The 21,978-nt window shown below is 55.7% G+C and overlaps 1 protein-coding gene across 1 annotated transcript; it reads right to left on the reverse strand.

Annotated features, from left to right (window-relative positions):
- Nucleotides 1-1,209: 1,209 nt before the first annotated feature.
- On the reverse strand, nt 1,210-21,373 carry TIE1 (tyrosine kinase with immunoglobulin like and EGF like domains 1). Its single transcript, XM_060625147.3, has 23 exons — nt 21,226-21,373; nt 18,704-19,015; nt 18,504-18,614; nt 16,973-17,128; nt 16,697-16,828; nt 16,404-16,544; nt 16,086-16,214; nt 15,170-15,315; nt 14,786-14,930; nt 12,285-12,443; nt 12,002-12,139; nt 11,505-11,801; nt 10,639-10,929; nt 10,201-10,391; nt 7,470-7,680; nt 7,197-7,307; nt 6,827-7,017; nt 5,741-5,854; nt 5,568-5,638; nt 4,363-4,403; nt 4,178-4,274; nt 3,994-4,093; nt 1,210-1,694 (listed from the first exon to the last, which is right to left on the reverse strand). The coding sequence occupies exons 1-23, from the start codon at nt 21,281-21,283 to the stop codon at nt 1,623-1,625; spliced, it is 3,414 nt and encodes a 1,137-aa protein (XP_060481130.2). The 5' UTR covers nt 21,284-21,373; the 3' UTR covers nt 1,210-1,622.
- Nucleotides 21,374-21,978: the final 605 nt, after the last annotated feature.

The raw sequence follows: 21,978 nt of genomic DNA on the forward strand, positions 1-21,978 counted from the left end.
CTAAGCTCCAACCATTCAGGTCTTCTTGGAATACAGATTCTGATCATCACAACCACCCCTTCCAAACTCCCTGCATTTGTACATAACATCGGCAGACACTTACTGAGTACTTACTATGTACCAGCCTCAATGCAGCCCGTGCCCGTGTGATCTCAGTGCTAACAACAGTGAGGCAGCTATTACTAACCCCATTTTTCAGAGAAGAAAAATGAAGCTCAGAGAGGTTAAGTGACTCCACCAAGGTCACACAGACAGTAGGTGATATAGCAGGAAGGTGGACATGGGTCTGTGGGATTCCAGAATCGTGCTCTTAAGCAATGCCATACTGTGCTATGCCTTCTTTGATTTCATCTGATTCACTGGAAAAAAAAAAAGTGTGCAGCAGGACAAGTCTTGTTTCTTTTTGTTTTTGAGAGAGAAGGAGAGAGAGAGCGAGCGAATAGGGGTGGGCAGAGAGAGGGAGACACAGACTCCAAAGCAGTCTCCAGGCTCTGTCAGCACAGAGCCCGACACAGGGCTCGAACTCACAAACTGTGAGATCATGACCTGAACCGAAGTTGGACGCTTAACCGACCGAGCCATCCAGGTGCCCCAAGACAAGTCTTGTTTCTTAAGGACCAGTGGGAGAGAAATCTGAGGACAGCAGTGGCAAATCCAAAGGAGAAGCAAACCTGAGGGCCACCCAGCCTGAGGGAGCGATGCGGGCCTAGCTCGGAGGACAAGGGTGCCTCCCGGCACACTGTGAGGCCCTGAGGAAGGCAAAGGAATCCTACTGTGGCTGGCTGAAGTTCGAAGTGACCTCTGCCTTCCTCCTTTGGGGCCCACAGGCTGGCCAGTAAGGTGGCTACCAAGCCTTCCTACCAGGGAAGGCCACCTGGAGACGTAAGGAGAAGTCGGAACCTGTGTGGTGCTGAGGCGTCAGTCTGAGTCACCCCTGGCGTGCAGTTTGGATGCAGCACAGACTGGCAGCTACGGCGAGATGTAGGGAGCCCTGCTGGTGATGGGGAAACGGCTTCTCATAGCACAGACACGTGGGTGGTGGGGTCTGCGTAAAATGGGTCTTCCACAGCACCCCCATCGTGGAGAGGTGACCCCAACAGAGGGTTCGGGCCTGCGACTGTGCAACTGGGGACAGCGTTTCTTTTCTTAGTCCAGTTGCCCTCTGGTTCGACTTTTCCTTGGGATTGGCCAGCAGTCGAAGACGTGGGCTGGAGCTTCTCAGAGCATTTATTTGTTTTGGGACTACAAAGCTGGGGGCTGGGGGTGGGGGGCGGGGACGTAGCCTAAAGGGGAATGTTAGTGGTGTGGGTGCCGGCTTGGGTGGAGGAGCTGCGGGGGGGGGGGTGGTGGTTGAGCGTGGGGAGTGGCAGAAGAGGGGTACACTCGTGGAGCAGCTCAACTAGAAGGAAGGGTGTGAAGGGTAGCTGTAAGAGTAGCTGCACGTGGCCTGGGAGCAGCTGCGAGGCCACTACGCCCACCCCACCCCAGGGTCCCTTCTTTTCTTAAGTTAAAAAAAAATTGCTTGAGGGAGTTCAGGTCAGAGGCTGCGAGGATCCGAAGTCACAGGGTGGACAGCGGAGCTTGCTCTGGCCAGCAGAGCCCGGTTCCGGCTCGACAGCAGCTCAGGCCTCCTCAGCTGTGGCGTCGATGCCCGCATAAGTGAAGTTCTCAAACAGCGACATGTTCACATAGGCCTGGGGGGCAGAGCAAGCTTTAGTGGGGGCCAGGGATGCGGGCGACTCTGGCCTGGAGCTCCCTGACTTCCAGGTGCTGGGAGTACTTGAAGAGACACTGAACTAGATTCAAGATGGCCCTATGGCTGAGGGCAGCCCTCACCAGCCAGGATAGACCACGGCTCGGCATCCAGGTGAGAGGCCCTTGACACAATTGTTCCACAGGAATTTTTTTTTCTTTTTTCTTCTTTTAAAAAACTTTTTCGCTGAAGTGTAGTGGGCGTACGATATTGTATTAGGTTCAGGTGTACAACATAGTGATTTGACAGTTACCATCTGTCATCGTACAAAGTTATTACAGTATTATTGGCTGTGTTCCCTATGCTGTACTTTCAGCCCTGTGACTTATTTATCGCATAAGTGGAAGTTTGTACCTCTTAATCTTCACCGATTTTGCCCCCCTTCTCCCTTTGAGCAATCACTAGTTTGTTCTCTGTATTTATGAATTTCTGTTTTATTTTTTAGATTCCACACATAAGTAAAGTCCTATGGTATTTGTCTCTCTCTTATTTTATTTAGCATAGTACTCTCTAGATGCATCCACATTGTTGTGAATGGCAAGATTTCATTCTTTTTATTATTATTTTTTAAGTTTATTTATTTTTGAGAGAGAGAGAGAGAGAGAGAGAGAGAGAGAGAGAGAGAGAGAGAGAGTTGTAGGGGCGCCGGGGTGGCTCAGTTGGTTAAGTGTCTGACTTCAGCTCAGGTCATGACCTTGTGGTCTGTGAGTTTGAGCCCCATGCCCGGCTCTGTGCTGACAGCACAGACAACCTCAGAGCCTGATTTGGATTCTGTCTCCCTCTTTCTCTGCCCCTCCCCTGCTTGTGCTCTCTCAAAAACAAACAAATATTAAAAAAAAAATCTATTGGAAAGTGTGAGTTGGGGACGGGCAGAGAGAGAAAGAGGGAGACAGAGAATTCCCATGACAGAGAATCCATGCTGTCAGTGCAGAGCCTGATGTGGGGCTTGAACTCATGAACCATGAGACTCTGAAATAGAGAGTCAGATGCTTAACCGACTGAGCTACCCAGGCACCCCTTGATTTCATTCTCTTTATAGCTGGGTAATAGTCCATTGTATACATAATTGACTCTTGACCAACATGGATTTTAACTGTATGGGTCCACTTACACCAGATTTTTTTCAATAAATGCGGTACAGGACTGTCAATGTATTTTCTCTTCTTCATGATCTTTTTCTTTTCTCTAGCTTACTTTAGTATAAGAATACAATGTATAATACATATACAAAATACATGTTAGTTGACTGTTTATGTCATCAGTAAGGCTTCCAGTCAAAAGTTCAGCTATTAGTAATTAAGTTTTGGGAAAGTCAAAAGTTATAAGCAGATTTTTGACTACATAAGGGATCGGTACCCCTTAGTCATACATTGTTCAAGGGGCCACTGCATATATCTCATCTTTCGTATCCTACATCTTAGTTGTTTTTTTTTTTAATGCACTCAACAAGTGAATTTTTTGTTCATTCATTCATTTATTCATCAGGGTATTTTTGGTGATTCAGCCATTTATATGGTTATTTGGTCATTCCTTACTTTTTGCTTGCTTTTTAAAAATATTTTATTTTTGAGTAATCTGTATACCCAACATGGGGCTCGAACTCACAACTTTGAGATCAAGAATGCTCCACCAACTGAGCCAGCCAGGTGCTCCTGATCATTCCTTTATTCTTGAGACAGTTTGTGAATTCCTATAGCTATTTAGTCATTAGTTTAAATGAAGAACTCTTTTTGCATTTACTCTGATAGGTTTCTTCATTTATATTTATCTGATAATTTATTTATCCACATGGTTACTAGAGTCAGTTATTTATGTATTTATTCATATGTTTATTACATCATCCATCCACTAATTCTTTCCATTCATTCACTTACTGTATCATTCATTCCTCCATCTGCCCATTTGGTTGGTTGGCCATTCATGCGTTGTCACTCTGGCTCTGTGCCAGGTGAGGAGAGGTGGCCCAGAGGAGAATGGGCTGATAGCCCCAGCAGAGGAAGATGGGTAAACAGTTGGGAGCTAGGGGAGGGATTTGCTGCTGGGGCCTCAGAAGAGTTAGGAGAGCCTCGTGTCCAACCCATGGGGCACTGGAAAGGGGGGGTGGCATCCAGAGGTCCCGCTTAGCTGTCCTGCAGCAAGTGGTGGGGACAAGGACATAGAGGCTGCTGCTCTCTGGCTCGTATGAGAGGGCACCCCTGGAGCCTGATGAGCCCTAGTCCCCGTCACCCCAGCCTCCTCACCTTCCTGGCTTCCAGCATCCGGCCCAGCTGCAGTGCAATCTGGGCAAAGGGGGGTCGCTCGTATGGACGGTCCCGCCAGCACTGACGCATCAGCTCGTACCTGCAGATGGGGGCATTGCTGAGATGAGGGGTCAGGGCTAGCTGGGGTGATGGGGTCACGGGGCTCCAGGCTGAGGAGACTCACACTTCATCGTCACAGTTACGAGGCTGCTCCATGCGGTAGCCCTGAGGCAGCTTCTCATACAGCTCAGCACAGGTCATGCCACAGTACGGCGTGCCCCCTGCAGGAGAGGACAAAACTCTCTCAGCCCAGGGACCGAGGTGGGGGTAAGGAGAGGGCACTCTGGGGGGTGGGGGTCAGGGACTCACCAAGGCTCACGATCTCCCAGAGGAGGACCCCAAAGGACCAACTGAAATGAGAAGGATGTACTTAGTGATCTTCTAGACCCCGGGGCCCAGCAGTTCAGTGTCCATCTACCCCAAGGGTGCCGCCCCTCCCGCCCCCTGCGTGTGTTTACTCTGCAAGTGTCTGCCTTGGCCAGCTGCCGTCTCTGTCCACTCAAAGTCCTTCATAGCCACTCCCAGGCTCAACATCATCATAGCTAACATTTGTATCACACACTTACTATGGACCAGGCACTCATCATTTAACATATATGTTAATTCATTTAACCCTCACACCAACCTTATGATATAGGTACTATCATTCTCCCCATTCTATAGATGGAGACACTGAGGTACTGAGAGATTAGCTGGCTTTCCCAAGGTCACACGGCTAGTAAATGGTAGAACTGGAATCAAATCCTGACAACTTGATTCCAAAGCCCTTGCTTTTAACTGCCTCTTATGCTGTTGCAACCTCCATGCAGGTGAGACCAGAGTGGGAGTTCTAGTCAGGGGGAGGGGACCTAGGGGGTTTGGGGGCAGAAGCAGGAAGCAGTTGAGTGGTGGTCAGAGGGGCGGTGGGTGTGCTGGACAGTGAGCAAGGCAGGCCAGGCCAAAGGGCTGGTGGCAAATGGGCAGAGCCAGAGCTGGAGGGATGGGCAGGCCAGGTTCCTTGGAAAGAGGAGCAGAGGTGGGCCACGATGGTCATATGGGGGTGAGGAGCACAAAGAGGGGGTCTTGGGGGTTATGGTCTGGTTAGGTCCTCAGGTGGGGATGATACCACCCTTCAGAGACGAAGGTGAGAACATTCCTGGGGTGGTCTTTCCATCCACCTAGGCATTATCCACCAACATTCCCAAACCTCTCCAAGGTATCTCCCAGTCTTTTAGATGAGCACAGCCCTAAACTTCCCTACCCCAATCCTACCACTGAAACACCTTCCAAGACCACACCTCCTTCTAACTAGCACCGCCCCCCCACCCCCCTCCGCCTTCCCACTAAGATGCTGAGCATCGCCAAGGTATATCCAAGGCACACTTGTGTCACACCTGTGTCACGCGTGGAATATACGTTGGGAATGTCCCAATCGTGCCTTGTACTATCTGAGACATGTCTGAGACGTGTCTACGTTACGTCTGTGTGCATCCCTGCGGACCATAAGCCCTGCTCCTTCTGAGCCCCATACTCACACATCACTCTTGGTGGTGTAGACACTGTAGTTCAGAGACTCAATGGCCATCCAGCGCACGGGGAGACGCCCCTGGGAGAGAGTGGGTTTGAGGGGTTGGGTGAGGAGGAGGGACTGGTGTGTGGAGCTCTGGGGGGCAGGCATGGAACCTGAGGTGGGGGGACTAAGACTTACCATCGTCTTCTTCACATAAACTTCCTCCCCCCGAGAAAGGCCAAAGTCGGCAATCTTGGAGGCCAGGTTCTCCCCAACCAGCACATTTCGGGCAGCCAGGTCCCTGTGGATGAACTGCAGGCACGGTCAGAAGTCAGGGAAGACCGGGGATGAGAAAGGCCAGGACTCCTCGACCAGTGAGGAGTCTGGCCCCACAGCTGGCCCTCCATCCCTGTAAGAGCCCCTCACGCTTCTTCCCAGTCAACCAGGCCTTATCCTGGACCAGCGACTCCTGCCTTAGAAAAGTCACACTGCTGGTTGTCCCTATCTCCCTGTGAGCTGCCCATGGCCAAGCTCAGGCTGCATCCCTCTTCCTGGGACAAGGGTGGGCTTGTCCTTGGTGACCACACCGCATCTCCTTCTCTTCACTTCCTACCTTCCTGCCCCGCCCCATTTTCCTCTCCCCTCATTGAGGAAAGTGGGGAAGGCCCTCCTCTTGCCCAGAGTGACCTTTCCCTTGAGTCCCAAGTCTTCCCCACAAGGTCCTCCAACCTCCTCAGAGACTTCTCTCCATCAAACCCTCCCTCTCACTGGCCCCTATTCCTCTGCTTCAAAGACCCTCAAAACTCCACTAACTTTAAAATGTCCTTCCTCAGCATCATGCTCGCCTCCTGCTACTGTCCCCTCCTTCCTTCCATTCAAGCGGGATGTCCTCACCCTGGGGCTCGGGCCTCCACTCCCTGCTCCACCTCTACCCTGTCCTGGTGGGTCTCACCCACTCCCTCACCATGAGATTCATCCACCATCTGTGGGATGACAGCTTCCAGATTGTTGTTTCTGGCCTAGCTCTTTCTCCCGAGTTCTAGGCTGGCATCTGTAACTGCCAACTCAACATCTCCACCAAGATGTTCCTCCGATGCTTCAAATACAACACCTCCTCCAAACCTGCTTCTCCCCTTGTGCTCTCGCGTACTTAGCCAGGCCAGCAGCTCAGGGTCACATCCTTCTCTGTGCTCCTCGACCCCACATCCAATGACAGCCTGCTGACTCTACCTCCTGCAGTTGACCCAGTGCCCCCTCTGGCACGCCTTCCCTCCCCACACTCACCTGCTTCTCGCTCAGGTACTGCATGCCGTTGGCAGCATCACTGGCAAAGCGCAGCAGCTGCCGGGAGCTGAGAGTGGAGGCAGTTCCGTGTTCCCGGGCAAAGGCTGGGTCCGTCTCCAGGACCCGGCTCTTCCGCAAAAAGTCTAGCAGGTTCCCGTAGGGGGCGTACTCAATAGCGATGTACAAGTAACCTGACAGGGAAGGAGACAGGTACAGGGTGAAGGTTTCTGTGCAGGCAGCCTGTGGGCAGCAGGCACCCAACGGTGGCACACAGGGAGCCTGAAGCTCCAGCAAGCTAGTGACATGGACAGAGGTGATGGCTGTCGACGGGGTTTTGGAAGAAGGGGCAGGTGATGAGCTGGGGGCTCACCTCGGTTTTCACAAGCCCCCAAGAGGTTGATGATATTGGGGTGATGTCCCAGTTTGCACAGAACTTCCAATTCTCCCGCAAAGTCACGATGGTCATTTTCAGAGGCATACTCTGTGGAAAGAAGCCAATATCACTTTTGCCAGAAATAATTCTGGAGAAGAGACATGGGTAGAGAGGGCTGGGGTCAGTTGCTGGAGCGGGCCAGGTAGGGCCTGGGATCCGTGGGACAAAGGAGGGGGGCAGGCCTGGGGTCAGGGGTCACTCCCAGGGAACCTTTCAGCATCTTGATGGCCGCGTTCATCTTGAGCCCATCCTTCTTGATCATGGCCCGGATGACCTGGCCAAAGTTCCCCTCCCCAATGAGGTCCTCAAAGGTGATGTCTTCCCACTCCAGCACTGGATAACTCAGGGGCTCGGGCTGTGGTTTTGGCCGCCGGGTGAGCGTCAGGGTGCCTGAGCTGAACTGTAGGATGGTTTCTTCACCCTTCATAGGATGGGACAAATGGGCAGACAGTCCATGCAGCAGACACGGGGCCGGCCAAAGGCACAGACAGGCATCAAAGAATAGCTAGACAAATGGAAAGAGACCCACGCAGAGGGCACTCTGGTGGTCAGCCAGGAACAGACATGCAGAAGACACATACTGAGACAGTATCATAGAAGATGAAGCCATCAGTGGGGCTGCTGGGTGGACAAATGTCCAAGAAGAGAGATGCAGAGGCCACAGCCTGGGGAGCAGGTAGGTATGTGGGGCTCTGGAAAAACAGGTGTGGGGGGCTTAGGGTTGCTAGAAGCCATGAAGCCATGAGTCAATGGAAAGAGGATATTTCTAAAAATGTTTTAAGTTTATTTATTTACTTTGAGAGAGAGAACTGGGGAGGGGCAGAAAGAGATGGAGAGAGAGAATCCCAAGCAGGCTCCACACTGACAGTGTGGAGCCCGACGCCAGGCCTGATGCGGGGCTCAAACTCATGAATCATGAGATCGTGACCTGAGCTGAAATCCAGAGTCGGGTGCTTAACTGACTGAGCCACCCAGGTGCCCCTACATCTCTAACATTTAGAACAGGAAAGAATTGGAGTGAGCTGTGATGGGAAGTGGTGAGCTTCCCATTGTGCTGATCTCACAGCCAGGCTTTTCTGCCATCAAGGATACTCTGGAGAGGATTCTAGCCTTGGGCAGTGGGCTAGGATACGTTTATTGAGCACCTACTACAGGCTAAGCCCCAAGCTGCTGGGAGTCAGTGGAGGGGTTTTCTCCACAGTGGCAGAAGCAGACCCACTTGGCATCCGTTTATAGCTCTAAAACCACCCAGGAGCTGAAGATAGAAAGACTGTCACAAAGAGGAACATCCACTTCCCCCAACTGTGTAGGAGCTGGGCCACCTGGGCAGGGCAGATGGCAGGAAAACGAAACAGCTGAACGGGACCAAGGGCACTGCCGCTATGAGGACTGGAAGGGGGTTAACACAGACCTGGTGGCGGGGCTCCCTAAGTGAGCTGAAGCTCGGATCCATGGGCGAGGGCAAAGGACACGGGGCACGTGGATTCACCTGAAGCCATCAACCGCCGAGGGCGCACATGTGGCCCAGCAGCGGCACCATATGTAGGCGCGTGCATGCACACGTACCCATCCCACGGAGGAGCACAAGCACGGGGACACACGCATACACAGGTGGGGGTGCCCACAAGTGGATGCACACAGGTACTCCTGTGTGGCGCTCACGCACACCTTCATGCAGGCACACGTGGCAGGGCAGATCTCGAAACTAGGATTATATATATATGTATATTAAAACTCTGCTTTCCCACCTCCTTCCCTCCACATCTGTATTCGTTACCCTTCCCCCACCTTAGCAGCGGCTGGCTTTCTGTGTGCACTGACCTCAGAGGGAGCAGCCTGGAACAAAGAAGCCAATTGAATCTCTGAAGGGAGTTTTTAAAGGCATGGCAGAGACAATAGCCTTGGACACTAGACTTTCTATCACAAGGATCAGCCCTTGAGACAGAAGAGGGTTTTTTTGTTGGTGGTGGTTTTTGTTTTTGTTTTTGTTTTTTTGAAATGCCAGGGCTTGGCTGTAACTATCAAGAGCCCAGGCACGGAGGACCAAGGGCAGAGTTTGGATTATCAGGGACAGCAGTGGGGGACGGGCAGGTGGGATGGGAGGTGGTAACAAGAGGGGGTGATGCTGGGTCCCTAAAGAGAAGCCAGCACTGCCCCGCATCCCCACCCCAGGCTGGCCCAGTATGGGCCCGCAGGCTGGAGGGGCACAGATCGAGAACAGACAGGTTTATGGCGAGGCCAGGAAGAGAGGAGGCATCACTGCCTTTCCCCGGCAGCAACAGGTGAGCCTTGAGCTGGCACAACTCTGGAGCAGTAGGAACGACTGTGACAGGGGTCGTAACAAAGGGTATGAGGGACACAGAACATGCTCGCAGGGCACAGGGAGCACCTCAGGGCTCTGAAGTCTCCTGGAACTGGCCCTGACACTCGCAGACATGGAGGCTGGGACCAGGAACTCACAGTACGAGCGGCCTGTTGGCAGGAGGCCACAGAAGGGCTAAGGGCATCAGCCACAAATGTGTGCAGATGGAGGCTGGCTCCCATGTCCAGGAGGGTCTGCTAGGATGGATGCCAGCATGAGGCCCAGGTGTGCCCCTGCCCCCTTCCCACCCCGTGTCAGCACCACGCTACCCAGGCTTACGGCACCTCCAGTGAGAAGCGGGAGGACCCTGAATTAACCGTGGTGAAACATGGACAGAACAGAGTTATTTTGAACCGGCGATATTCACCAGTAACATAAATTGACTTATGAACGCAGTTCAGCTCTAGAAAAATAAAGACAATTATGTTTTGTGCCCTAGAGCACTGCTGAGTGCAGACCCGTGGCTGCAACACAAACACACACACGCGTGCATACACACACACACTCGGGTGTACGGGTACTGTGTGTGTGCAAACGTAGATGGGGGAGTGCACACGTGGGTGGGTACAGGGGACTGACCGATCCTGACTGGTAGGTGAAGGTGCGTCTGCGGTGCGGGCAGCTTTTGCGGATGCACACCAGGGTCAGGAGGGCAGCGAGGATGGTAAGGCAGGTGGCAGACACAGAACCCATTACGGCCAGTACCAGCTGCTGATCTAGGCTCTCTGCAGCCGCTTGGACCTCTTGGACCGGGCCCTCACTCTGCAGCCCTGGACACAATAAGAGGGGCAGATCGTGGGAAGCCTGGGTCAGGGAGGGAGAGGTCAGAGATCCCAGTACCAGGAGGGACGAGGGGTGTCAGGCCGAGGGCCAACGGTCCACTGGAGTGACAGGATTTTCCTAGCGCTAGGACAATGGGTCCTAAGAAGGGAAGGGTCAGGGTCCCCGGTACTAGGACTCTCGTCACTTGTCGGGAAGGGCCTTGGGTGTCCTAGCTCCCAAGGCACGAGCTCCTACCGTTACCCAGGGTAGACTCCTCCACGACGCTGCTCCAGTCTCCGGGACCCTGGATACTGGCCCGCACACGGAAGAGGTAGCGTGTGCTGGCGTTGAGGCCACGGACAACGGTGCTTGTCTCCTCAGGCCTGTCCACGTCCATCCACAGGGGGTCGCCTGAGCCCCCAGCCACCTGCACCTCCACGATGTACTTGGATATAGGCCCAGCCGAAGCCTCTGGCCGCTGCCACGTCAGCTGGATCTCAGAGTCTGAGAGGGCCTGGGCATGGAGGTGTCGGGGGGCTGGGGGCCCTGGGGAGGTGGGGGCGGGGAAGGCGGGGCTCAGGCAGGAGCAGGGTATGTAGTTCTGGGGTCAGATCCATTCTAGCTGTGCCCCCTGCTCGGTGGACCCCAGAATGGGAGCCACCCTGCCATCCTTTCCCTATGGCTCCCTCCCTTCATCCCCAAGCTTCAGCTTCCTCTTATTCTCCTTCTGTGCCAGGCCCTCTTGGTGTCCTGGATCCTCCCAGGGTGCTGGGCCTTCCCCATGTGCCTTGTGTTCCCCCGATCCCCATGTCCTCCTGGTACACCATATCCTCCCCATGACCTGTTCTCCCTGTAAACCATGGCCTCCCCATCCTTCCCCATCCCATATGCTCCTGCTGACCTACGTCCCCACCAGCCTCCAATATCTGCCCACCCCATGTCCTCCCTGTGTTCACGTCTGCCTGATATCCTGCTTCTCCCTTATGCCCACGTTTTCCACACGTCTTGTGTTCTAGGTCTATCCGCTCTCCTGTAACCTCCCGTGTCCTTACGGGTCTGGCGTTTCCTGTGTCCCGTGTCCTCCCCTCATCCCGAGCCCATAACCCCCTTCCTGAGCATACCAGTGGGGGGCAGAAGCACGCGTGCAGGGGGCGAGGCAGGGCCCAGGAGGGTGCAGTGGTACAGCCGCACATCCAGCTGGTAGTGGGTGCCAGGCGTGAGTCCAGTCAGGAGGGCGGTGCGGGCCTGGGGGGACGAGACGTTCTCCCGCCGCTCCTGTCCCCGTGCCCCATCCCACAGGCGCAGCAGGAAACCATCGCCCACCAGTGGCCCAGGCACCGAGGGTAAGGACCAGCTCACTCGCAACCGGTCAGGGCCCTCCACGTGCCAGCCCTCCAGCCATGGCTGCAGCAAGGGCTCTGGGACCGGAGGTCAGGGGTCAGAACCGTCCAGTGGGTCCTTGGGGCTGGACAGGATAGTGCTCCCCAGGGGACAGGGTGGGACAAACTCCAGTGGGAAAGGCAGGGGCCCCTGGGGGTGGACAAGACATGACAACTGCTGAGTGCATAGGAACAGTAACTCCTGGGGGGACAGGAAGGGATGACTCTTGGCCTCTCACCAGGACAGTCTGTGGTCATGAGGGTGGGAGGCCCCCAGGCCCCCTCCCCTCCTTCCCCTGGCCGGCTCAGCTGTACACGGACACTGTATCCTGTCTTCGGCCTCAGGTTCATTAAAGTCACATTCTCACTGGGGTCCACTGGGGACAGGACACATCATTCAGCCCCCTACCTTTTCCAGAAGCTGCTGTCTTCCCCCCTTTTCGTTCTGTCCTTTCTCATTGTTACCCAACACCCCTGTCCTGCCCCAGCCCCCCTCCCGTCCCCAGCTGTCTCCCTGCTCACCCACAATGGCGGACCAGGCCATGGTGCTGTCCTGGGGCCGGTAGTGCAGGCGGACGGAGGCGATGGGTCCATCCCCGGAGAAGGAGACCAGTGGGGAGACCACGAGCTGGCGGCTCTGCTTGGCCAGGAGCCGCGGAGCAGTCAGGGGCACTGGGGGCACTGCCAGGAGACCCAAGGTAAGGCAGGGCCCAGACAGCCTGCCCAGTCCTCAGAAAAATAAGAGGACTCTACTCTGGCCAAAGAGATCTCTGGGTCTTGGTTTGGATCAGGGCCCCCTCTAGGCTGGGGAGAGACCAAGTTCAACAGATGACCGGAATGGCCAGCATTCAAGCAGGATAGCATTCTGCCCCCTAAGCAGCTCGGGGCACACAGATCTGGCAATGAGGATGTGAGAGTATCCCCAAAGACATTCAAAGAGGTCTGATATGGCTAGATGGGTTTGGGGGAGGGTATGCTGTCCCTGCAGTGTAGGGGAGACAGAGGGGGCTGAAACCCAAGGCAGGGAGATAACATGGGATCAGCCTACTCTCTGCCCCTCCCCCTATCGTTTGTCACTCTCTTAATTGGGGGGAAAAAAAAGGTAGCTAGTGGTGAAGCACCTGCTCTATCCCAGCTGCTTCCTAGGTACAATATCTACTTCTCACAGCTACTTTTCAGATGGGGCTCTCACCCTGGGTTATGAGAGCAGAAACTGAAGTTCGGAGACATCTACCTTGCCTAAGGACATGCAGCCAGCAGGAATTACAACCAGTGTTTGAACTTGGTCTGTCGGTCAGGCCACCTAGAATCAGCCAATTCTACTGCAAATAGCTTTTGTGTTCCTGCCTGGCTTCCTCATTCCATGGCCAACACACCCTTGTCCTGGCCTTAGCTTTTCTTACCAGATCAGTAGATCAATGCCATGACTGATTCCCTCGCCACTTTCAAACATTTTCCAGACTGATTTTTCTAAGCAGGATGGAAGGACGGGGGAATGGGTAGATGGAAGCGAGGGAGGGCAGGAGGCAGGGCAGAGGATGCGGGGTTGAGAGCTCAGTGGGCGGGGAGGAACGGTGGTGTCTGACAGAAATGAGCACATCATGAGGAGGTGAGATGAAGGTTGGGTTTGGATCTGTGGAGCCCCCTGTGCCTAGGGCTGTCCAGGAGGTGGATGGAGATGAAGTGGGCCCTTGAATCATACACCAGGGAACTTCCACGCTGACTTCAGAGCCAGAACCCCACTTCTGGAGGTCCCACCAAATGGGTCTGGAGCTCAGGAGAGTGGTCTAGCCTGCAGATCAAGCCTGGGCATTGCCAGAGAACAGCTGAAACTTGGGAGAGGACCCTTTAAGAATCATGACAATAAATGCTAACATTTATCCAGCACAGGCCCTGTGTTAGGCACTGTGCTAAGGGCTTAAACGCATCATCTAACTTAAATGCAACTTAAATGCATTAAAGGTATCATCTAACTTGCTTCACAGCAATCCTAGCTAGTGTAACGCTGATGTCCTCACTGTAGAGAGAAATAAGCGGTGAGGGACTAAGCAGCTGGCTTAAGGCGACGGAGCCAGGGATTTGTGGGGAGGATTTGAACCCGTGTTGCCTAGGTCAGATGCCTGGGGAGAAGACACAGGCTGAAGGTGGAGCCTGGCCACACTGATGTTTCCTGCTGGTGGGGCAGCCACAAAGTTGTGGGAGGGGTGGCGGTGAGCCAGTGGGAAGGAAGAGGAAGATGAGGGAGGTCTGGGCTTCTGTTACAGGGGTGGGCTGTCAGGAGCAGAGGGCAAGAGGAGCCAGGGGACACCTGGGTGGCTCAGTCAGTTAAGCGTCTGTCTGACTCTCGATTTCGGCTCAGGTCGTGATCTCACAATTCGTGAGACTGAGCCCCTTTGAGCGCCGCATCGGGCTCTGCACTGACAGCACAGGGCCTACTGGGGATTCTCTCTCTCCCTCTCTCTCTGCCTCTCCCCACCTCTCTCAAAATAAATAAATTAAAAAAAAGAAAAGAGAAGCCAGGGCTTATGATGCTGGAGAAGGTGAAGAGACACCTGAGCTGGGCTGGATGGCTCCACTCTGGGCCATCCTGGGCACTCCCTCCCTACTCACTGGGGAAACCCTATGCAGCTCCTCTGGGCAGCAGGTTACCTTCTGAGTTTGGGCGTCCCATGTGCTCCCCTGTCCTGGCACTGAGAGCCCTGGGGTATGACTCAGAGCAGGAAGCAGCATCCCAGAGGCAGAGCTAAAGAGATGCTGCGTGCAGGGGCTGTGAAGAGGTGGAGAGGGCCAGCATGGCCAGGCAGGAGGGTATCCCGTTTCTAGGGCATGGGATGTCCTTTCCAGATAGCACTGAGCTGTGTTCCTGCTCTGACACTGCCCAGCCCAGACCTCTTCTTTGCTTGGTCCTGGGCTGTGACCTTAGATGTCCTCTCCCTTCCTGCTACAATGCCCAGTCTTAGCGGCATCACCTAGTGCCCACTCTGCCCACTGCCCATCCTCCATGGCCCCAGGACATCACTGACCTTTGACGTTAACCCTGAAACGTCGGCTGTCTTGGCCACCAGACGTAGACACACGGCACTCCCAGAGCCCACTGTCCCCGAGGGCCAAGCGAGGCACCTCGAACTCAGCTGTGGTCCTATTTGGCTCCACAATGGCCTTGGTGGACTGAGAGAGACAGGGAAAGGGGGCAGACCATAGAGAATGTGCACCCATGTGACAGATGTGGGGACGGATGAGGGGACAGAAGACCAGTGGTAGTTTCTGAGCAATTAGCCTGACCCTATCTGACCTGTGGTCGGGCCAGCGGGTAGCGCCTAGAGAAAGCCCTGAGGGGTCAGGGGTCTGAGGGAGCAACCGTGAGGCTGGCGGGATGGGGGGCCTGGGGTCAAGGGCGGGGGGCTGACCAGGAGGACTGTGCCGTCCGGCTTTCGGAGCTCCATGCTGCCCCGCACCGGGAAGGGGTTCCCTGCGGCCGCACAGTTGATCCGGGGCGTCGTCTCCAAGTTGAACTCCAGCTCCGAGGCCACATCCAGGATCTGGGGGATCCGGTCTAGGGAGAGGAAGGACACATGCTGGAGCCCCCGTGAGGCAGACGCCGACCACCAGGGTGCCCCTGGTCGTGTGACCTGCATCTTGGCAGAGGCATCACCATCGCCTCGGTCGCTCAAGGCTCTCTGCCAGCAGAGTCCTACAGGGCCCTGGCACCCCACCTCTGGTCAGCCGCAGGGTCTACCTCCTGCACCCCCGACCTGATATCCTCTCTCAGCCAAAGCAGGCCCCTCGCCGGCCTCACAGTCCAAACACCGGTTCAGGCCTCACTCGCTTCTGGGCTCTGTTACAGACCCTCTGGGGTCTCCTGCCTCCACTCCCCACCCAGCTGCCTGGGTCCTCTCTCACAGCAAGCTGACTGCCTTCTGCCTCTTCAGCAATTCCCTCCTGCCCCTGTCATGGTAGCCTGCCGTTCCAAGTCCCCGAGGCTTGACTCCTCTGACCACTCCCCCAACCCCCTCCTCCCCCCCCCGCCCCCCGTACTCCACCGTCCTGGTACCCGACCCTGAGTCTTCAGCCCCCAGGCCTCTGCCCGTGCTCCTTCCCCAGCCATCTCAGATCTCACCTCTTCCCCGAAGCCCCCTCCGAAACTCAGCCTGGCCAGGGGCCTCCTCTTGGCCCTCCCCCCAAGTCTCGGCTGCAGCCCATCCCCGTGTGGGTGATGTGGGCTGGGCACTGAGAACTTTTCCTGGACCGTGAGCTTCCTGAGGGCGGGACCTTGAGCCAGGGAGAGGTGTCTGGTGAAGGTTGACTTGTTTTGACGGATCATACCGGATTTCTCACAGTGCATTCCATGCCATCCGGAGGGGCACACGCAGCCGCTGAAGCGGTCACAGGTCCCGCCATTCTGACACTGGCACTGGAGGCGGCAATCTGCCCCAAAGTGGCCAGGGGTACAGGCTGGGAACAGAGGGGTTGTGGTTAGAGGGACATAGGCCAGGGGCAATGAGGGCACAGCTGGGGCCTGGGTGATGCCAGGCTGGGTGGAGAGGGCACGGGTGTGTCAACGAGAGCCAAAGGGGAGGGTCCAGGTCTAGTATGTGGCTGGCTCTCCGGGTCAGGGACTGTGGCTGGCAGGTCAGTCCATACCTTCCTGGCACTGGTGTCCTCTCCAGCCAGATCCACAAGAACAGCCATAGGGGTCTGGGAGGCAGAAGGTGAGACCCCGGCAGCCCGATGTGCCTGGACACTGCTCCTGGCAGCTCTGCCCAAAACGGCCCTCTCTGCAGGCTAGAAACCAGACATGTGGGCACAGGGTCCACTGTCGGGCCTCAAAGTCCAGGTCCTGCCGGGCATTCTCACCACCCATGCTCTTGGTTCAAGAATCTTCCCCCGGACAGGCACCCTCTCCCGCCGAGGTCCTAGCTCCCCATCCTCCTTACCTTGCTCACAGCGGGTACCCGTGAATCCAGGGGGGCACACACACTCGCCATCCAGGTCATGGCAGACACCTCCATGCAGGCAGCCTGGGCATTCCTTGGTACAGTCTGGTCCCCAGCGCCCTGTCCCACAGCCTGAAGGAATGTGCTCTCAGCCAGTTGCTGTCACCCACCTACCGGTGCTGCCGAGGACTGAGGCAGCCCTGGCGGCCCACAGGAAGTGCCCACGGGGCTCCCAGCCTCCCATGCCACCCGCCACCTCTGCCCTCTGCTCCTAACCCCGCACGATGAGCCGGAAGAAGGCGCTGCCTAGGGGGCTGGCTTCCAGGTAGGTGGCACTGTAGATGCCGCTCGACGGTGGCTGCACATTTGGGAGCTGCAGCAGGAACCGCCCATCTTGGGCCTCATGCCAGTCCAGGGTATAGAAGTAGGATCCTGGAGGCATAAATGGGTCAGGGGCCTCAGCGCCGGTGACAGCCAGTGCCCAGGACACGTCAGCGTGAGCCTCGTACAAGTGGCCAGAACTGGGCCGAGGCACCAGCCAGGATCTGCCCCCAAGCCAGAAAGTTGGCATACATCCTCTGCTCTATGCTCTACCAACCCCCAGTAGGTCACCAGGTCCTGCTCAGTCTGGCTCCTCCTCATCTCCTAAAGCAGTCCAGTTCTTTCCACACTCAAGGCCACCACCACCACCACGGCCTTCCAGGCAGTCTCTCTGCCTCCATCCCCGCCCCCCGCTTTCCTAGTCATCCTTCACTCAGCAGCCAGTGGGATTTTCCCCAACAGAAGCCTCTGCAGCACCCCCTGCTCAGACTCCTCCCTGGTTATTGGCTCCTTAGCACATGGTGTTCACCAGTCTGGCCACCGCTTGGCCCTTTGGCCTCATACCTCTCCACACCCTGCCTGATTCCTAACATTCCTGAGTTCTGGAACTGCTGGTTTCTCTCCTAGAAACACTATGGTATCTTGGCACTTCCTGCCTTTGCTCTTAGCCAGTCCTCCTCCTGGAATGTCCTTTCCTCCTCCTTTGTGTGGCTAATTCTCATGTCTCCTTCTAGGCACAGTTCAAAGGTTATCTACTTAGAGACTTCTCCCAGAAGCCTCTTCCTCCAGGACCTGCAGACCCAAATACTAGAATCCCTCTCCCTGTCCCACCTCCTTTTTGCCTCTTTGCCCAGGACTGGACTGTAGGGAGCCCAGGTCTACTTGACTCTCTCAGACCTCTCATTAGTTTAGGGGGCCTGGTGCTCAGGAGGCAAACCCCTTGGCCCAAGGGAAGGGTCCTCTTCCCTCAGGAGCCCAGGGAGGCAAAAGGCAGCCAAAGGGCTGTGGGTCTGAGGGCTAAGTCTTTGGGGCCACACAGAATATCGGCTTCCTCCCATGGGGTGGCCAGAGGGCCTGATAGGACCAGGGTGGGGGCAATCCTGGGCCGAGTTACCAGTTCTCTTCTTCCCCTTGGGGATTGCTGCTCCCCGCCAGGTGAGCAATGTGACAGCATCTGCTAACTCCTGGGGGAGAGTCAAAGGTGAGGATTTAACACAATGCTGATTTGGGTGTAACAGGGAAGAAGGCAGCCAACCCCAAGGCTGCCAGTCCTCTGGGTGCAAGAGGAGGAGAACAGCCCAGAGCTAAAGAGATGGGCACAGGCGCTTATCAAGGACCTGATCCAGGGCAGAGGTTGGTGGGGGAGAGGGTAACAGGTGTTTCATGCTGAAAGCTGTGTAAGTGGCTAACGCTGGGAAGGCTGAGGGCATGGAGGTGTTCAGGCAGGTAGGTTTACCTGCCCAACCCGTTCAGACACCCCTCTCACCGTTGCTCTTCCAAATCACATCTGTCTGCTTCTCCTTGTGCACAAGTGCAGCAAGCACGGCCGTGTCGCCTTTGTTCACCGTGTGTGTGACCTTGTCCGGGAGCAGGTGCGCTGCGGGGTGGAGGGTGAGGTCAGAGGTCAACGGCGCCCCCGCCCCTCCCGTCCCCGTCCCCGTCCCCGCCCCACGGGGCCCGACTCACCTCCCGGGCTGTTGTGCACGTAGAGGACGCGCGTGCGCCCCGCGCCGCCCACGCACGAGAAGACGCCCACCAGGTCCGAGGGCTGCGAGAAGCCGCGCAGCGTGATGCGGTGCGAGCCGTTGCGCACCAGGTGCGGGGGCTGCGCGGGCCGCGGCGTGCGCACGATGCGGTCGTCCTTCTCCAGCAGCAGAGGGGGGCCCCAGGCGTCGGCACCCCGGCCCGGCCCGGCCTCCCCGGACACGCAGGTCAGGAAGAAGCGCCGGGGCTCGACGAGGCGCAGGTCAGCCAGCAGCGTCAGGTCCACCGCGGCGCCTGCGGCGGGGACGCCAAGTCCGCCGTCCGACGGGGTCCCCGTCCCGCCCCGCGCTCCGCCGAGCGTTTCCCTCCCCTCCCTTCCTCTTTCCCCCCGGCACACTGGCCCCTTCCCCCGCCCCCAGGTCTCTTCGTCCTAAAATCGAAACAAAGCCTCATCTCTGGCCTCCTCGTGCCCCCCCCCCCCCCCCCGCCCCCTTCTCCTGCCAGATGGCTGCCCTTTGCGGCCCAGCTTCGGAAAGAATGATCTATGCTCTCTGTCTCCGTTTCCTCACTTTTTAATTCCCTGGCAGCCCCCTTGAGTCCGGACCTGCCTCAAGCTGTTCCGCGGAGGGCAGCCGCTCTCCCTGCCCCCCACCAGAGGGTGCGGGCCAGGAGAGCCATGGAGAACAGAATCGCCTTGGAGAAAGCCCTCCCTTCCTCTGCAGACATCTAGACAGGCTTGTGGGGCTGGGCTTTAAGGTGGGGTCTAAGGGAGAGGTGGACTTCTGCAGCCGGGTGGTTGCGGGGCAGAAAGGAAGGGAGCGCCTCCTTTTCGGCCCCTGCCTGGTAACTGCCAAGTAATTAGCTAGTTTAAATGCCACTTAGCTTATCAATTAATATTCTTCCAAAGCCTACCACGAATAAATGGAGTTAGCATTTACTGACCGCCCACCATATGCCGGAGCACCTGTTTCCCATTGGATCTTCACATCCCCCTGGTGAAATTGATGTCTTTCCATTTACAGACGAGGGTAATAGTAATTATTCTACAGGCTTCCTGGAGCAAGCTCATCTCCTCCCCTGGCTGTAACTATCACCTCTGAGTCAACAACCCTGGGACAGCCTGTCCGCTTGGGCCTGCGTTTCTGTCAGCTCTCCCCAATACTGCTTCTCCCTCGTGCTCCCTGACTCAACAGATGGCACCAATCACCTGAGACACGAACTTTGTGGAGTCCTCTCATGTCCTTACTTTCATGATAATGCTCACTGGAGGCCAATTATATGCCAGGCATTTCATGTTCTCTCATTTTATCACAACTATTGTGGGTCATGGGTGTTATTACTCCACTTTTATAGCCAGTGAACGAAGCCTCAGAGACGCCACTTGCCCAAGGGCATACAATTAATAACTGGCAGAGCCGGGCTGCCTGACTGTAAACTCCACACCTCTAAGCGGGATGCCGGCTGCCGCAATCAGTCGCAAGATTCTGCAGATTCCATTTCCTTAAAGCCTCTTGACTTCACCCCCGTCTCTCAGCCCACCCTTGTTTAGCCCTCACCCTTACTGACCCGGATCATCCCAATAGCTATACTCCTCCTTCCCCAACTCATCCTCTAAAGTGATCCATCTAAGACCTTGTGACTGCCTGGTCTGCAACCCTCCCACGGCTCCCCACTGCTCTCAGGATACAGGGCATGCCCTTGAGCCCCTCTTTGCTCACACTCTGCCCCTCCTGCTGAGTTCCCTCCACGAAACTTCTCTCGCATGCACTTCCATCTCTCTGAGACTTGCAGCTACTGTTCTGGCTGCCTGGAGTGAAGGCCACTGCTCTTAGTGAAGGCTTTGTGGACTCCCTTGTCATCTATTGCCCTCAAGCAGAGTAGCTGACTCCTTCTCAGTGCTCCTGTGGAGCTACTTGTGTCTGTCTCTATCCTTCATCCCCGACTACCACTCAAAGACAGTCTTTGCATTCTAATGCTCTTTGGCCATAAGTGAAGGAATCAGCTACTACTTATTCAGAAGTCCTTACCTAACAACTGGGCATTGGGCGCTGTGCATAAATTACCTCATTTAAACCCCATGACAGCCATAGGAGGTCGGCATCATATAATCTGTTGTATAGATCTGGAAGCTGTCTGCCTTTCAACCAATGGCCCGTAGCACAGCTCCTGGAATATTGTTGGTGCTAGATAAATGTTTGTCAAATGAATAATTGAATGACTCCAACACACTGAAGCAACATATGAGCACCCACTGAAAACTTCAGGGCCCCCATCGGCCCTGCTGCTCTTTACTGATCCTAAAATCTAACTCAGTCAATAGCTGCTCTACTCCCAGTTCTAGGCTACAATGGTTTCTAGTGCCTGCCTGGGTTTTAGAGGCCTTGATCCCACTTTCTAGCTGATTGGGGAGCGGATGAATGTGATGACAGTGACGATAAGGTTTCCTAGGGGAAAATCAGGGCTTTGGGGGCTGGGGGGCGTGGAGTGGCTTGGGGGAGACTTACCAACATGAGAAGCCAGAAGGAGGTTGGGGAGCAGCAAAAGGGGCCCCAGCCAGACCATACTCTGGAGGCTGACCAGGCCGGCCAGGACAAGCGGGGCCTCCGGTCAGCTATTCTGGGTCTGGCTGGTCAGCCTGTACTGATTAGTTTGTGTTGGTGCCGGGGAGGAAGAGGAAATGAGGTGGCTTGGGTGGGAGGGATGGCAGGGAAGGGGTGGGGAGGACTTATCCTGCTTCTGCACATCCCCCCCCCAGTCTGGCCCCCCCAAGGCTGGGGATGGGTGTGGCCTGGAAGGCCCTGGAATGGGGTCACTTGAGGTGGGGGAGAGTTGTAAGGACAGACCTAGGGACTGTTGGACCGATTTCCCATCTCCTGTTCTCCCTCTGGTCCTCAGTCTTGTAAGCAGGCAGGAGGCAGGAGGCAGGAAAGGGAGGAAGCCAGTGGCTTCCGCCTATTGAGGAGGGATGGGGGAGGATATTGTTCTAGGGTCTCCCCTCCCCCCCAGCACATACACACAATACAGCCCAGGCAATTCCTCACGTATGTGCCCAGGACACAGTTACATGGGTGTCCCGGAGAGCCGTTCACAGGTGTAAAAGTGGACAAAGGAACACAAGGACTCCCACTCAGGGCAAGAAAGGCGCTTCGACTCTATCTTGTGTATGTAGAGTGGACGAGTTTTTCCTTCCAGGTTCTTTGGCTGTTCTAATAATTGATGTGAGACAGATTAACGGGACAAAAAAGTTTAATAACATG

This window comes from Panthera onca, chromosome C1 (assembly GCF_046562875.1).
Source record: "Panthera onca isolate mPanOnc1 chromosome C1, mPanOnc1 haplotype 2, whole genome shotgun sequence".
NCBI classification, from domain to species: domain Eukaryota; kingdom Metazoa; phylum Chordata; class Mammalia; order Carnivora; family Felidae; genus Panthera; species Panthera onca.